The sequence below is a fragment of the Hoplias malabaricus genome, chromosome 9 (assembly GCF_029633855.1).
Source record: "Hoplias malabaricus isolate fHopMal1 chromosome 9, fHopMal1.hap1, whole genome shotgun sequence".
In the NCBI taxonomy this organism is placed as follows: domain Eukaryota; kingdom Metazoa; phylum Chordata; class Actinopteri; order Characiformes; family Erythrinidae; genus Hoplias; species Hoplias malabaricus.
Genome location: NC_089808.1, coordinates 24218561 through 24234960, shown reverse-complemented (window position 1 = coordinate 24234960; position 16400 = coordinate 24218561). Strand labels below are relative to the sequence as shown.

The following is a 16400-nucleotide window of genomic DNA, read 5'->3' as shown; positions in this document are numbered from 1 at the left end:
ACAGCGGGGCGCGTTCCAACATACTCACTTGTCCAAGACAGTCGCAAGTGTGCACTTGTAACAACGAACTGGTAGTTCGGCAATCGGGTACATTTTGTTACTAAATTGCTTCTAAAATACAAAGAGAATAAGACCCTAAAGAGAGCAGTATATCAATTAATACATTTTATAGCAGTACATATTTACATTATAACTATGATTCTAACAAAATTACAAAAAGAATAAGAATTGGACAAGATATACACAAATATCAGTGAATAATTGAATGTCGACGAATTGTGAGGTAAAATAAAAATAGTAAAACCCTCATTAGCGCTGCTTGGTAGATTTACACTACATAGTGTAGAAAGATGGGAACACATCCGTGTTTTAAAGAACGCATGGGAACTAGAGGTGCAGTAATGGACGAAGAAAACAGAGTGGTTTATTCAAACTGGATTAAACAGCATCCTGTGGTAGGGATTCGTTTTTATTTTAACTTCCAGTTCTGAGACATATTTTGTTTCTGATGTCTTGATTACTGTCATATCAATGTACACCTCATCTTTAGGTTCTCAGCTGGATTTTCTCTCTAATTGTAGCTTAAACTGAATTTATGACTGCATTTGTTCGTACTAAGTGTTAAAAAGTTAGATATCTGATGTCCAGTGTCACCTGCACAATAATTTAATGTAGCACTAGCTACATAATTTAGCCAGAGTTCATGCTTTTTTTGGTCCTATCGTCCATTGAAGATTTTTGACTTCAATACCCACCATGCACTGCATAAATATTATGATGAATGTAAATAATCTGCTAATAAATAGAGTCTAATGTTCAGGGGAAAAAAGAAATACAGTTCTGCCCACCTTTATTTATCTGCCACCAGAGCTTTTGTAGTTTTTTCCGAAAGCCCCTCCCACCTTCATATTAGTTCTTTTCTAATCTTTAAACGAGAAAATCTCACTATTTTGGCTTCATTGTAGGGTGGTGTGTAGGCTATTTTAACAGTGTTCACATCAGAAGAAACAATGGTTACATTTTACATTTTGGGCCCGAGTTCCCCTTTATGCATCACGTTATACATTTTGTTCATACATAAATATGTTTGGCTAGAATATGGAGGCAAGTATAAAGGATGTACTCCCAATTGACTAATATTTTGCAATCCCTTCCAGTATCAGGAGCTGATGAATCTGGACGTAGGAGACAGTTCTCAAGTTTATGCAGCGTTCCTGGTTTACCTGAACTTGACTGAAGGTAAGGGAATGACGTTCTTCAGTGATGTAACGTTATATTCACCATACATGAGTAGGATTTTTCAGCTGAGATTCTGATTCAGTTCGCCACTGGAGGGATGTGGAGGGAGTGGCTTGTCCAGAGCTGCAGGCTGTCCTTCTGAAGGGTCGAGAGAAAGAGGATGACTCGGTTCAGGTGGTCTTTCCACTCCCCACCAATAGAACGGTCAGCCACAAAGAGTAAGTGGACACTGTGGAAAGGCTTGGGTCATTCACGTAATTCATAACTAAGACTAACCAATACATTCTAGAGGGCAAATTTTATTACAGAAATGGATAACTTCAGCTAAACTGAAGCTTGCCAGATACAGGTTCCCCATCAGTACACTGTGTGCATAAACAACTTGGGTTATGCACATTCAGATTCAGCTTGTGTCATGTGTCTACAGACCTTTCTATACTCTCTCTACTGAATCTGACTCCATCATCTGGTTTCTCTCAGTTTTAGGTGTGTTCTAGACAGAGAAAGCCCCCTGCTGCTGTGTGCTGTGTCCTCAGACTCCACACTCGTTTACCAGCGACTTTGTGATGGTCTGCTGACCCCTGACCCCCCACTTGACATCCAGGATCAGGGACGGAGACAACACCGCAGGAGACGAGTCCAGACGTGAGAAGACTTGAGACAGACTCTGGGAAATAAAGGGGCTCCAGGGAAAAAGGTTTAGAAGTTAAAAACCGAATTACTTTTAGTCTGAGGTTATTAATGCATCCCTGACCACTGCCTTTTAAAGAGCCTTTTTGTTGTTGGAAAAAGAAAAGACGGTACAGTCGTGAGCAACAGGGCTGTGCTGGATGCTATAGAAAGATGGCTAGGGTTGGGATTATGGTGCAACACGTAGCAGATGTCTTGTATTAAACAAAATCTAAGCAATATATCGGTGAATCCAACATGGTATGGTAAACTATTGCTTCAGTTTGACCAAAATCACTTCTGTTGACTTGATTCATTAAAACACCCACAGAACAACTCCTCTAGAGTTGTGACTGGTTAGAAGGCTCTTTTGCATATCAATTTGTACATAGTGATTTGTGTATATTGCTGTCTTATGCTGGTAAAAAACTCCCCACATGATAAAAATAAACCAAATAAGAACAATGTCTTTAATGCAATAGACTTAATAGCACCCCCTTATGAAGCAGTTGCTAAAGGAATGAGTATGTGAGCAAGTGAGTTGCAAGTTGTGCTTCATGATGGGCTAATGTGAGCATAGGATAGTGTGTACTGCTCTTAATGTCAATGTTATGGTATAAAAGAAGGCAGAGCGAAGAAGTAAATCACAAAGTCAATATTGAATATTTAATTTTGGCAATGTTTCTGAACAGTATCGGGCACTTGTGTCATACACATGGTATGAGTTTCCAAAAACTAAAGCAAACATAACGCTGGACAATGTTGTTGTCCAGTCATTAGTTTGTAGTTCCTCACTAGAGCCTGACCAATATATTGGATAACTGATGCAATTGGCTGATAATGGTGCTTGATTGATATTAATTTACGCACAGATAAACCTCATATTTGGAAGTGTAAATAAAGGATGGTGCATGTAGATTAATGTACATTAATAAAATGCTATTTTCAATTGTCCATTCACAAGTGGCAGCTGGAAAATCAGGTCAGCTACAAGGCTCAGATATGAGTGATATTCTATTGATATGTAGTGATTTTGTAGAGCTGAAAATGAAAAACTGACCCATAATATCGCTGTTGGGACAAAACCTTGTAACTCATCATTTCTAAACACCAGAGGCCTGTAAGTCACTACGTGGAGGTCCACGATTACCAAAATATTGGTGTCAAAACAGTAACAATTCTCCGTAAAGGAGTGTCTGTTGATTGCAGCCCAGTTCAACGGGGAAAGTGCAGAAAATACCACCAATTACTGTGTTTATAATCAGTGATGTTCATCGCTAGCAGCTTTGAGTGTGTGTGTGTGTGTGTGAGAGTTCCAATAATCAGCCAGGCTCTAGTTTTGGCAAAAATAACAGCTGTGAATGAATAGCTGCGAGCAACAAGGGGTACCGAAGTGGACCCATATGTGGTAGCTTTATCAGAATAGCGTGTTCATTTAGTTTAAATAAGATTAAAGACTGGTCTGGAGTGTTTGTTTCATTTGTCACATTTCTAAATCTCTTCTGACTCAGTTTTTGAGTCTATTTTTGACTGAGGGGGAATGCACTGATCGGTAAATACAGGGCCTGTGCAGATAGCTGATATTTTTCATGTACTCTTCAGCTACAGATGGTCCATCCCTGACGCTCTGGAGCAGCTACACTAGAGCCCAATACCAAGTGTGGGCTAGAGGAAGCATAAAGCCCCTCAGCATTGGGCTTTGGTGCAGAGATGTAGAAGCTGTTTCTGCAGGAACAGGAGCCCAAATACTCTGGATGAGCTGGTGTCCATAGAGGACAATAAATACAAAAACGTATATTGGACAACTCTAAACACGGGGTTAGGCTTTTCTTGATGCAGACCTCTGCTAACGCCGATATGACTCTGATGTGATCAGTGCATCCCCCCACTCAGTGTCTACTCTCCCCTGGTGAATGTAGAAATCTGTTGGGCAGCTTCCATCCAGTCAACATTGTGAATTGTGGTCTGTTCCAGCAATGAACTTGTAATAATCAACTGTCGATGAACTACAGCAACACCATAAATATGTATCTGAATCTACATGACGTCATAACGATGCTTTATAACTGGTCCCGCTAAACATGTTTATGCTAAATTCTACAGTGTCCATCCATCGATCGTTCAGCTGTGCCGAAATCCATAAGGGCGTCCCCTCTGGTCCTAAAAGTATCTAATCGAGAACGTTGCCCCCTTAACAGTCAGAAATAACAGCACTACAGTCCTGAGCAGTGATACACTTTAAAAAGTAAAAATAAAGTATGGAAAACATAATAGAAAAATGGGGAAAAATTCTAATCTGAACAAATTCTTCTCAAAAACAAGTATTACAAAAATTAAAAGCAAAGACTCCTGGAATGTGAGGAAAAGTCCATCGGATTTGTGTCCATCTGCTCCTCAATGTTCCTATTGCAGACTCGCTCAACGGGGACAGCGCTTTTTCAAGACAAAGTGATTGAACAAACCTTCCACTCTCCTTCCTGTCCTCAGAAGACCTTGGTCATGTTTAGAAGGAACCCAACATTCATCTCTCTGTCTTTATGTCCAAATCATTAGAATCCATTTCTGTGCAATGGCTTTCTCCGAGCAGGAGAAGGCTTGTTTTATGGGCTTGGGGCAGCTGTAAGGCAGGGGCGATAAAAGGACAGTTCACTAGAAATCGGCTCCATATCCCGGTTTCTTTCTGAAATCCACACGTTCCTCTTGTTTAACGTCTCCCCAAAAAGTAGCGCTAACCCAGAAGCCCCAGCACCCAAACCGCGGCCAAGTGTAAACAGGAGGGGACACGGGGAGGTGGTTTTCTTTCACGGAAAAGTGCTCGGAGGGTCAGGAAGACGAGGAAAGGAGCGAGGAAAGAGTTGGAAATCCGGGATCGGATGCTTCTGTGTGGAGCCACGCTATGTGACATCCTCCTCCTCTGAGCAGTAGTCCCGACCCTACCAGGGAGAACCGGATCAAAAAGTGCATGTTAAAGACATAAAATACTCATATCATCTATGTTTGGATTATACCAGTGTGTCTAATATCATTAAATCAACACAGTGGGATGGCGGGCGGCACGGTGGTGCAGTCACATCGCTCCAGGTGACTGTCTGTGAGGAGTGTGGTGTGTTCTCTCTGTGTCCGCGTGGGTTTCCTCCGGGTGACTGTCTGTGAGGAGTGTGGTGTGTTCTCTCTGTGTCCGCGTGGGTTTCCTCCGGGTGACTGTCTGTGAGGAGTGTGGTGTGTTCTCTCTGTGTCCGCGTGGGTTTCCTCCGGGTGACTGACTGTGAGGAGTGTCGTGTGTTCTCCCTGTGTCTGCGTGGGTTTCCTCCGGGTGACTGTGAAGAGTGTGGTGTGTTCTCTCTGTGTCCGCGTGGGTTTCCTTCGGGTGACTGTCTGTGAGGAGTGTGGTGTGTTCTCCCTGTGTCTGCGTGGATTTAGTCCTGGTAACTGTCTGTGAGGAGTGTGGTGTGTTCTCTCTGTGTCTGCGTGGATTTACTCCTGGTAACTGTCTGTGAGGAGTGTGGTGTGTTCTCTCTGTGTCTGCGTGGATTTACTCCTGGTAACTGTCTGTGAGGAGTGTGGTGTGTTCTCCCTGTGTCTGCGTGGATTTACTTCTGGTAACTGTCTGTGAGGAGTGTAGTGTGTTCTCCCTGTGTCTGCGTGGATTTCCTCCTGGTAACTGCCTGTGAGGAGTGTGGTGTGTTCTCCCTGTGTCTGCGTGGATTTCCTCCTGGTAACTGTCTGTGAGGAGTGTGGTGTGTTCTCCCTGTGTCTGCGTGGGTTTCCTTCGGGTGACTGTCTGTGAGGAGTGTGGTGTGTTCTCCCTGTGTCTGCGTGGATTTAGTCCTGGTAACTGTCTGTGAGGAGTGTGGTGTGTTCTCTCTGTGTCTGCGTGGATTTACTCCTGGTAACTGTCTGTGAGGAGTGTGGTGTGTTCTCTCTGTGTCTGCGTGGATTTACTCCTGGTAACTGTCTGTGAGGAGTGTGGTGTGTTCTCTCTGTGTCTGCGTGGATTTACTCCTGGTAACTGTCTGTGAGGAGTGTGGTGTGTTCTCCCTGTGTCTGCGTGGATTTACTTCTGGTAACTGTCTGTGAGGAGTGTAGTGTGTTCTCCCTGTGTCTGCGTGGATTTCCTCCTGGTAACTGTCTGTGAGGAGTGTAGTGTGTTCTCCCTGTGTCTGCGTGGATTTCCTCCTGGTACCTGTCTGTGAGGAGTGTGGTGTGTTCTCCCTGTGTCTGCGTGGATTTACTTCTGGTAACTGTCTGTGAGGAGTGTAGTGTGTTCTCCCTGTGTCTGCGTGGATTTCCTCCTGGTAACTGTCTGTGAGGAGTATAGTGTGTTCTCCCTGTGTCTGCGTGGATTTCCTCCTGGTAACTGTCTGTGAGGAGTGTGGTGTGTTCTCCCTGTGTCTGCGTGGATTTCCTCCTGGTAACTCTCTGTGAGGAGTGTGGTGTGTTCTCCCTGTGTCTGCGTGGATTTACTCCTGGTAACTATCTGTGAGGAGTGTGGTGTGTTCTCCCTGTATCTGCGTGGGTTTCCTCCCACACGCCAAAAACACAGTTTGGTAGGTGGATTGGTGACTCAAAAGTGTTTGTAGGTGTATGTGAGTGAGTGTGTGTCGCCCTGTGAAGGACTGGCGCTCTCTCCAGGGTATGTTCCTGCCTTGTGCCCAGTGATTCCGGGTAGATTCAGGACCATGACCCTGAACTAGATAAGGGTTACAGACAATGAATGAATGAATACAGTGAGACAACAGACTGGTCAACACCACTGGTCAAATTCCTTGTTTATTTATTATCTAGATGAAAATCATTCTCTCTGTGTGCATACGAGACCTGTGGTGAAATACTAGGTAATGCAGGTGTCTGTTAGTGTTCTCCTCCAAGAGTGTAGAGGCATCAACAGGACGCAGTGATTAAGACCAACTACAATCAGTGGAACAATCAAATAATGCATCATTCTGACCAATAAGTCATCTTTACTGAACAAGAATTATGCAAAAGGACATGACCTCACCTTCTCAATTTTCTCATCCAGCATCCTGAAGAACTCCTGCTGACTCTCTGAGGAGTGGATACTAAGAAAAGGAATCAGGGGGAAATGTCAGTGCACCAAGACTAGTTTCATTAAAACTAACCTGACCCTTTGTTACTGCAGTTGTATCCAGAACGTTCCTCACCTTATCTTATTAGTGTTCCCACTGACATCTTTGTGTTTGCCTTTGTGCAAAAATGTGCTCTTCTCCTGAAACACAATCAAAATTTAAACCAAAATAAGGTGGAATAAAGACAATACAGTACTGTACCTTTAAAGAAGCAGCAATTTGTACAAATAAATAGGGGCCATTTAAGAAAAACTGCTTTGTTGTTCCTGAACGAACCATTTTCGAGCTCATTGTTTTAAATATTTAGAAAAGAATCTCAGGCTAACCTCACATTACAAGCCTCATTAAACAGTTATGATTCTTGAAGCTCAGACTGGTGGAGCTTCACAGTTCACATTCAAATATATAAGGGACCTGTATCTGTCTGTAAAGTGAACAAATCTACAAGCGCACATTGAAATGTTAATAAGGCTCCGTCCCAAATGGGTCCCTAAGCTTTGTGTAGTGCACGATGTAGCTCCTTAAATAATGTGTCTAACAAATAAGGCTCCTTTTCTAACATTCAGAGCATTACTTTGGCGCTTCATCACCTATGTAATGCCCTATGTAGGAGGCAAGGAGCTATTTGGGACACAGCCTGCAAGCTTCCACCAACTATGAGCATAATGGCTGTTTCACATTGTGAAGAATAATCAGTGGTGAAACTTCAATACCACTATATGTGTGTGTGTGTGTGTGTGTATTACCAGGTTCTCCTGGTTGCGTGTGTTCATTTGCTCCTCCTCTCCAGGTGCATACTTCACCTTCTCTACTCCCTTCATCTTGTACTCGTCTGAAAAGAAAAATGCACTTATACTGAGAAACAGGACACAGCTGTAAATCAGACTCGCACCTTTAATTGCGCTGAGTCTTCACACAGCTCTGATGCTCCATTAATAAGGTTAGTTAGGGTTGACACAGGTATGAACTGTGTCAGAATGTAACTGCCATACCTTTTAAGGTGGAGTTAGAATTCCCAGTTAAAAACAACCGTGAATGGAAAGCTACAGTTTGTAAATTAGTTTTAGGGACCAAACTGTTGTTTTAATTTTACAAACAATATGAGTAGTGACCAGAGAAGGCGTCTCCATTGCTGTAAGCTTTGCCTCGTCCCTCTTCGTCTCCGGGAACGGCTGACAGCGGCTTGGACGAGGTGCAGCCCATCGCCTCACTTCCTCACCACCACCTCCACCATCCTACTGTCTACTGCACCTGAGAGAGAGAGACAGACATCACTGTATTATAACTGTTTATGACTCTGTATGACTGTGCGTAATTCTATTTTGGGCGTGTCTAACTCTATTATAACTTTGTACGAGTGTTACCTTTGTCTATATTAGGACTGTGCATGACTATTATGAATTATGCATGGCTCCCATGACTGTGGACAACTCTTATGTCTGTGCATATCTCTCTCATGTTATGACTTTGTTACTGACTGACTACAGACTCTATATTAGAGAATATGAAGGATCTCCTGAGCCGTGTAAAGCTTTAATGATGTTACCTCTTCTGCTATTGTCTAATGAGCGGGACTTTAAATTTGACACCGGATACTAAGCTGGTTTTTAGCGCTATTTTAAAAGGACAATGTCCAGGAAATCTCTGAACTTGTTTGCTCTATTTCTGGAACTGTGGCAGCATCCGAAATGCTGCTGAAGTCAACTAAACCACAGCCTAGACGTTCAGTTACGGAGCTCATTTCCAGTGTTCTGCAGCATTAAAGTTATAGTCCAGCACTCATCCCAAGGGTAAACAATCGACCAAAACAGTATCCTTTGTCTGAAGTTTGCTCATTAATAACAAAAGTTTATTTATTAGAATTACAATAATGCTATTATCATGTTTCAATCAAAAACTTGCTTTGAATTCAGTCATCTTTCATATACTTGATTAACCTATGAATTTCTTTTTTATTATTTTTTTTTAACACAGTATAACACATTTATAAATAAAACTGGGTAACACTACATTAACACAGGTTAAAACTATAGTAATTTCAATTCTGGAGCATTAATTTAGTCTAGTTCAAGCACATTGTTGATGTTAAATTTGTATATCCTGGATCAAATGTATGATGGGGGTGCCCAGATTGTCCCTTTAAATACTGACACTATGATTTTGTTCCAGAAAACGAGCTAAGACATGCACCATCTGATATGAGCTTGAGCTCAGAGAACTTTGCAGCATTTCTGTATAGAGTACATACTTATTACTTTATTATTATTACGGGACAATGATTTTAAGTCCTCCTGAGCCCATGATGCTATATTTACCACAGCTTCATGGTGGTTTTTCATGCAGTGCCATCTGAGGGCTCAAAGGTCACACACAAACAACTGTGGTTTCCAGCCTAGCCCTATGTAGACTGAGATTTCTCCAGGTTTCCTGAATCCTTTCATGGTATTCAGCACGGTAAATTACTTGCAATGATGCTTTGAGAAATGTTCTTTTTAAACTGTTTGACAATTCTCATTGCTGCAGAGACTGAGCATTTATACCCTTTATATCACCCTATTTACATCACAATAGTTTAAAACTGTGGAACCTATATATTCTGTAGAAATGTATGCTTTTTCTTTTTTATTATTATTGTTATAAATATATTTCGTCTCTGTCCCAACTTTTAGGTGTGTGCTGCAGATAGTAAATTCTAAATGGGTTAATTTTACAAAATATAAATCGATTTGGCCAGTGTAAACATGACTTTATACTTTTGTCAGCTGAAATACAGTTTCAAGAGAATTAACACAACACAGATTCTTGTGTTTATGGCTTTTATCCACATTTCCCAACTTTACTGCAGAAGGGTTTGTACAGAGTGCAATTCTCTGAACACAAATCCTCGTGTAACAATAAACAACTACAAGATCCTTGAGTCCAGGAGGGCAGGAGAGCTGGACATTAAACAGATTCATGCCCTACAGAGGACATAACAGACTATAAACGGATATGAGATTTCAACTGCTGCACCATTTAAGGTGGAATGGAAATTTGATTAAAAAGCCAACTTCAGATTTGCCACATTTACTCCTGCACTTTTTGGCTAATGTCAATCCTTGTCCAAGCAACAGCCTGCGCCAGTGTAAATAAAAAGAGAAAAGGGGATAAGGGTGCTTAATAAAGCACGTTTTGGACAGTTTCCTTGTTGTTGTGTTGGACATGAATACAGCAGTCTGCAGTCTAATGGTGATGTGGACAAACAACAATGTAGATGAGAGCGAAAACAGCTATTTAAGTGAACTGCGTTTATAAAGTAGAAACGAGGGCAATCCTGAGATTTAACAGCTTCCAATCTTTCTGTTTAAAGGAGTCTTACCTTTCAGAAAAACTGCTGTTCTCCGATGAAAGCGGGAGCTTCGTGTCCTGCATGGAAATCGCAGCCAGACATTAGCAATCGAGCGGCAGAACAAAAGACGGGTGCGTGAATTCACCCCGTACATTTTTCGACGGTACAGCTGCGGCAGCTCGTCTCCATTCAAAACAAATGGATGTTCGGGAGATAATAAATATAACACTGTAGGTTTCCAAACTTACCAGGCTATAGAGGTACCGGCGCAAACGAAAACCTTATCCGAGCCTTGTTTAAGTATTAGTCTTTCGAATTTAATTTACAAATACCTGACTGAATGCCATAGCTAGTTAATCGTGAGCTGGCTAAACACAAAGCTGAAAACTGAAAGCAGTCAATCTGCTCAAAATAGATTAGGATCGTATTAACTAGAGAGAAATAACATCGGAGAGTTTTGAATGTAACACATCATTGTTTTCAAGATAAACTCCACCCCCCTATGCTGTGATTGGTTTCCTAAGCTGTGCCTGATACCAATATAGAAAAGTAAATAATCATTCATCTCCGGTACTCACTTCATCCTGATCAGGGTCTCAGTGGGTCCAGAGCCTACCCAGAATCACTGGCCACAAAACAGGATCACACCCTGCATAGAGCACCATCACCCAGTCACTCACACATCTGTGAAGTCTCACACACCCAATCCCTCACATCTGTGGGCAGTCTCTCACACGTGAATAATTTCACAAACTCATCCAGTCACTCAGTCATCTGCACAGCTAAACACGTTCCCCCGGTCACTCAGACCTGTGGACAGCTTCACACACTCACCCAGTCACTCAGACCTGTGGACAGCTTCTCACACTCACAGCTGTGGACAGTCTCACATTCACCCAGTCACTCACACACCTGTGGAGAGTCTCACACATTCACCCAGTCTCTTGTAGCCAATCCATGTTTCTAATACAAAAATGGTTTATTTGAACAGTTCAAAAGTATCACGTCAGGAAAACGATTCAATGGAACTTTTACATTGAGGAATATTTCCACATATTTAGTTTAAGTCTTGTGAAGATTGGCGGTGCTGCCACACAGCTCCAGGGTCTCAGGAGTCCTGGTTCCGATCCTTAACTCAGGACACTGCACATGGGTTCTGCCCCTATTTAACGCCTAATGTCCACATATGGTCTGGGAATGAATGGCATGTTTTGAAACTTTAGTAAAATATACATATAAGGCATCAAACTCTTTACCAAATTATCTTCAAAAACGTTCTGACCAACGATAACGTCCTAAAAATCTCTCTCTCAGTGGACATTTTTTAATGCATTACACAGCACAAGACTAAATGTATTTTGGTGTTATTTGCAAATAAAGAAACTTGGTAAAAATGTGTTTAGACACATTTATATCCTTCAGCAAGAATATTCTTATAGGAGCCCATGATGTATTTGTTTGTCCTACACATTATTCTGCTGAAAGACCATTCAGAAACATCTTCTGAATTCAGTTTGTTGTTGTTTCGATGGAGGAGTAAGTTCTTGGTAAATCCAACAGCTTTAAATCACCAGATCAAAATCATCACGCTGGTGGGAAAAAAAAAAAGAAAACAACATGATTAATTTCAAGCCCCATATAGAGCCAAAATGTGTTGCCAAGAATTTGATTAAAGCTTAAATTCTTCTCCACAAACTACAGCTTTCTACATTTACTTCTACTCCATATGATGGAGGTTCAAAATAAGGTTCAATACATAGCATGTGTGGCTTATCAGGTGATGAAAAGTGTTTGGTTGGTGAAAAATGTGCCATAATACAGAAATTTCTAGAGAATGAAGAGATGAATAGAGCCAGACATCCACCTCCAATAACCCCTCACAGAATGTAATTACATGAAATGGAATATTATGTAATATGATGCTACTTTGTAGAAGGTTTTGGCCTAAAACATGCATTTTAAATCCATTCCAAGTGGAGGAATACATACAGGGCTTTATGAGGCAAAAGTGTCCTCAGGTAAAACATACTTTTATATTTTCATTCATCTTGTGTAGTATGAAATATCAGTAGAATTCCCTTTTAACACCAAACTATTCGACAATGACCCTCTCAGTTAGAAGGGATTTGGCAATTATTTTGCACTGAGGTAAGAAAGCCCTGTTCTAGACCAAAGTGACCAGGAGAAAGGCCAGAGATCTCATTAACATGAGGGTTGTGTGCAGCACTTCCTACCTCCTCATTATAATTCATCACATGCTGTTTGATCTTGGAGGAATCCACCCAGGTCACAAAATCCTCCATGTTCCTGAAGAAAGAAGATGAAAACTGTCATGTAAGCAAACTGTTTAGAGTTACTTCCACATACACAATTTAAAAAATGTAATCTGTCACTTTTACCACCAAAAAGTACATCACAAATTCATTAAAGTAATTTATTATTTTAACATGTAATCTGTAACGATGTGGAAGAAAATAAGAGGCTTTGTAATCCCTGAGTGAACCAATTAATGTTGCACAGAGTGGGTTGGCCATATGGGGGCAGCCATTATTAATACAGGTTTGTACAGACTCTTCTCTTGGGGTACTCTAATTTGTGGAGCGAACAAATCCACTAAAATAAAGACAAAATCACACTTTCAAAATGGAAACATACTGATCGTGTCTCACTTCTCCCACTTTATTAAAGCGATTTTAACATGTCCATTCACTTTAGCAATAGGTCAAAATATGGTAATCAAAAACCATAACGTACCTTGTTACTAGAAAGGCTGGATCTGTGACAATCTCTGGTCCGACACGAATGTCTGTCATATAGTGAAGGAAATATGATAGCTGTAGGAATGATGGAGTTACAATGAAACTTTTGGGCTTTTGAAATAAAAGAATACAACGGCCCTCAGGAAGGATACGTCCTTGTTCAATGAAAGTTATGGCACTCTTCAGGTTCTGAGCCATTCGAAGTTTCAGCATGATAGAGGGCAGGCGCCTCCTACACGACACCGGGAAAAGACAGGCGAAAGACTTATTTAAATCATAGAATTACTCAAACAATTATAATAATTAAGAAAAACATGCAGTGGTGTCCCCCCCCCCACATTAGACATGATCCACAGGTCAGACTTTCCTGCTATCACTCACTTAACATTGATTATTGAAGATAATGTATGAATATAATAGATTATATTAAACTGTTTGATATGGAATGGGTTTACCCTAATGTAGATGAATTGACTCATTAGAAATGAAGAGGAAACAGCAACACTCACCTACAGAAAGAAGAAGCATTCACATCCTTTGCAAGAGACAGATTCTGCTTGGTGGGGATCAAGCCAACACTGTAGCTGTTTATGAGAGATACATGTTACATTATTCCACAAAGTCATTAAAATGAACCTGATAAAATGAATCTGTTTCATTGATTTATGTCTTGCATTCATAACATCACAGACAAAACATACAGTTTTTCCAATAATTGTGTGGTGCACTGAGCTCTGAAACCATCCTTCTCGTCCAAGTCTCTGATCTTTTGGGCTACTTCTCTGATATTTCGACTCAGCTTGTTGTATCTAAAATTAAAAAGAAACATAGGGTAGAGACAGAGTATGGTACAGTTTGGTTGAGAGAAAATACATGGAAATTAATTTAATTTACATTTGCAAGCAAATAATATCCTGCAGTTTCACAGATGATTTAACTCTCTACAAAATTAATTTATTCAGATGTAAGCAAAGTTAATAAACACTTCAATATGGATACACAGATTTCTTTAAGAGAATGTGGCAGGAACCGGTCTTCTCCATGTCTACACTATAAATTGACTTTTATTTCCTCTCCACAACACGCAGTATTGTTTGAGTTGTATAGGAAACATTTCATATAAATCTAAAAGGTAACTTTTATTTTAGCAATATTTTATCTCACAACACCCACTTTGTAACTTCCCCACTAGAAATGAACTATAAAACGAAATGGACTACAGAAGAACTTCTCTCAAAGTCTTATTATTTTAATTATAATCTTATAATTCCTCTGATTTCAGACCAGCATATTTGTTACTATTTTACCATAATATGTATTTGTGAAGAGTATGAAAGATGCAAAAGTCTGGTTCCATTCACAACCACTTTTAATAATTCTGACTCTCACTCTCAAAAAATTATATCTAGATAACTACATTTCTTATATCTTGTTTTTTTAAAAAGTATTTATTCGAATTTAAATTTAGGTTTTAATTTAAGCTAGCTATAAGTCCCTTTTAACATATAGGAGGAAACACTGGCCCAAAACGCGTTACTATGTCTTGCTATTAAAATATTGTTATCGTTTAATTTCGGAGAGGTCTCCAGCTCATAATAATATACAACCTATGCAATAAGAAACCTTCAAGACTAATTTCTAGGTAATACACACGATGCTAAAGCGACTGTAAAACTCCATATTCACCTTAAATTAAACAGTATGCCAATTACATTAGAACGAAATATAAAAGAGGTTCCTACTTGGTATAATCCTCTCTCTTCTCAATGTGGTATTTTCGAAGTACTTTCACTTCGTGAAGATTGTTGTCGACCTCCCAGTTGATAAAATCTACCTTTTTTAACAGCTTCTGTTCGTGAAACTTGAGTTTACGGACCATTTTTAATGGTTAAAGTAGAATTAAATAGTACTTAAATAATCCTGTTTAAGCTAAATCAAGAAAGAGGCCACTAATCCGTAATAAACTGAAAAAAATCAAAAATACTGCTAATAAAAGTATATTTCCTCTGAGCTAAACGTGTTAGGAATCACTCATAATCCAAACACATGGAGAGTCGACTCTAAACAAACCGAGTCAGAGAGTCCGTGTCTATTCATGCGTCCGTGACAAACTATTCTGAAGGGTCGACGTACTATAATTATGTGTACATTTTAGTATGATTCAGGTCATCGTTGTATGGTGGTAATCTGTTGCCCTGGTGTTTTATTGGGAAGCCATGAGTCGATTATATCGTTCGTCAGGATTCATAATTAAGAGTCGACTCAGGAGTTGTTCATGGCTCACCGAAGAATCAGAATCAGACATAAGCTTTGATCTCCAACACTGACCCCTACAGACTGGGATGAACACATGTCCAAACATTTGGGAGCACGCTATGTTTACCGAACCACCATAATATTAAAATCACTTCCTTATTCTACACTCCTCATCCATTTTATCAGATTAGCTGACAAAACAGGATCACATTGTTGTTCTACAGTTTATCTGTTGCTGTGTGTTAGTGTGTGTTATGCAGGTACAAGTGAAGCAGGCACAAAGTTTTTAAACATTTATGAGTGTTAGTACTAGACTAAGTCCACTGATGACTAGAGGACAACCAATTCAAACTGCAGCAACAGTCTGGAGCGAGATTAGTCTCAAAATACTTTACAAATGCGTAAATGTTAATGCACAAATTAAACACAAGTCACAAATATGTTTCACTATTCACAAATGAATACATTCCAATCTGTGTCTCACGGTCTGCAATTTGTACAAATACAGTTACATTCATAAATACATGTTTTGGTTTTTATAGCTATATCACAAATTTATGCAAAAATATATACATTTGTTTAAATTTACATTGCAAATATTTATAAAGTTGAAGTTTTGAATTTAAAATTTATTTGTAAATTGTAGAATTTGCATTTGTGGATCAAGTCACTCACGTTTTCTGTGACGTGCATTTCGCGGGTTTTTGGATTTTGAGACTTTCCTTTCACATTTCTACGATGGAGTAGAGCCACGGCATTGGGGAAAAAAAAAAAGATTCCGAGATTAAAGTCAGAATTCTGAGAATATTCTCGGAATAATTCTGAGAAAAATTCACAGAATTCGCTGCGTATAATGGAGCAGACACAGTGTAATTGTGGAATGCAGTGTGTTGCTTAAGTCATGCTATGGTATAGATTTCAGGAATAAACACTCGGTTCTCTTCCACATCAGGACCATAGTGTGATTAGTATTTAAATCCTGAATCGGTGCACGATCCCATGGCATGTAGTTTCATATGATATAATTAATGATCACGAAAATGATAGATACAGAGCGAGTGG

At 40.1% G+C, this 16400-nt stretch overlaps 3 protein-coding genes across 5 annotated transcripts; 1 reads left to right on the top strand and 2 right to left on the bottom strand.

The window, feature by feature from the left end:
• Positions 1-306: 306 nt before the first annotated feature.
• Positions 307-2365, top strand: tsen15 (TSEN15 tRNA splicing endonuclease subunit). The gene is made up of 4 exons (XM_066681933.1): positions 307-455; positions 1158-1239; positions 1322-1457; positions 1720-2365. Exons 1-4 carry the CDS (start codon positions 351-353, stop codon positions 1886-1888), a joined length of 492 nt encoding a protein of 163 aa, XP_066538030.1. The 5' UTR covers positions 307-350; the 3' UTR covers positions 1889-2365.
• Positions 2366-2553: 188 nt separating this feature from the next.
• zgc:55943 (uncharacterized protein LOC406337 homolog) lies at positions 2554-10775 on the bottom strand. 2 transcript variants are annotated; one of them, XM_066681934.1, is made up of 7 exons: positions 10572-10775; positions 10354-10400; positions 8108-8246; positions 7742-7827; positions 7071-7135; positions 6908-6968; positions 2554-4841 (listed from the first exon to the last, which is right to left on the bottom strand). In XM_066681934.1, the coding sequence occupies exons 3-7, from the start codon at positions 8196-8198 to the stop codon at positions 4803-4805; spliced, it is 342 nt and encodes a 113-aa protein (XP_066538031.1). In that variant the 5' UTR covers positions 8199-8246; positions 10354-10400; positions 10572-10775; the 3' UTR covers positions 2554-4802. The 2 variants fall into 2 exon arrangements, with proteins under 2 accessions (XP_066538031.1, XP_066538032.1); XM_066681935.1 differs by lacking the exon at positions 2554-4841 and adding an exon at positions 6749-6816.
• A 513-nt stretch (positions 10776-11288) lies between these two features.
• imp3 (IMP U3 small nucleolar ribonucleoprotein 3) lies at positions 11289-15311 on the bottom strand. 2 transcript variants are annotated; one of them, XR_010804222.1, is made up of 8 exons: positions 14825-15311; positions 13784-13891; positions 13592-13666; positions 13235-13314; positions 13078-13129; positions 12558-12630; positions 11791-11912; positions 11289-11514 (listed from the first exon to the last, which is right to left on the bottom strand). XR_010804222.1 is itself a non-coding variant. In XM_066681666.1 (7 exons), exons 1-7 carry the CDS (start codon positions 14959-14961, stop codon positions 11886-11888), a joined length of 552 nt encoding a protein of 183 aa, XP_066537763.1. In that variant the 5' UTR covers positions 14962-15310; the 3' UTR covers positions 11289-11885. The 2 variants fall into 2 exon arrangements, 1 of the variants encoding a protein (XP_066537763.1); XM_066681666.1 differs by having other exon boundaries at positions 11289-11912; positions 14825-15310.
• Positions 15312-16400: the final 1089 nt, after the last annotated feature.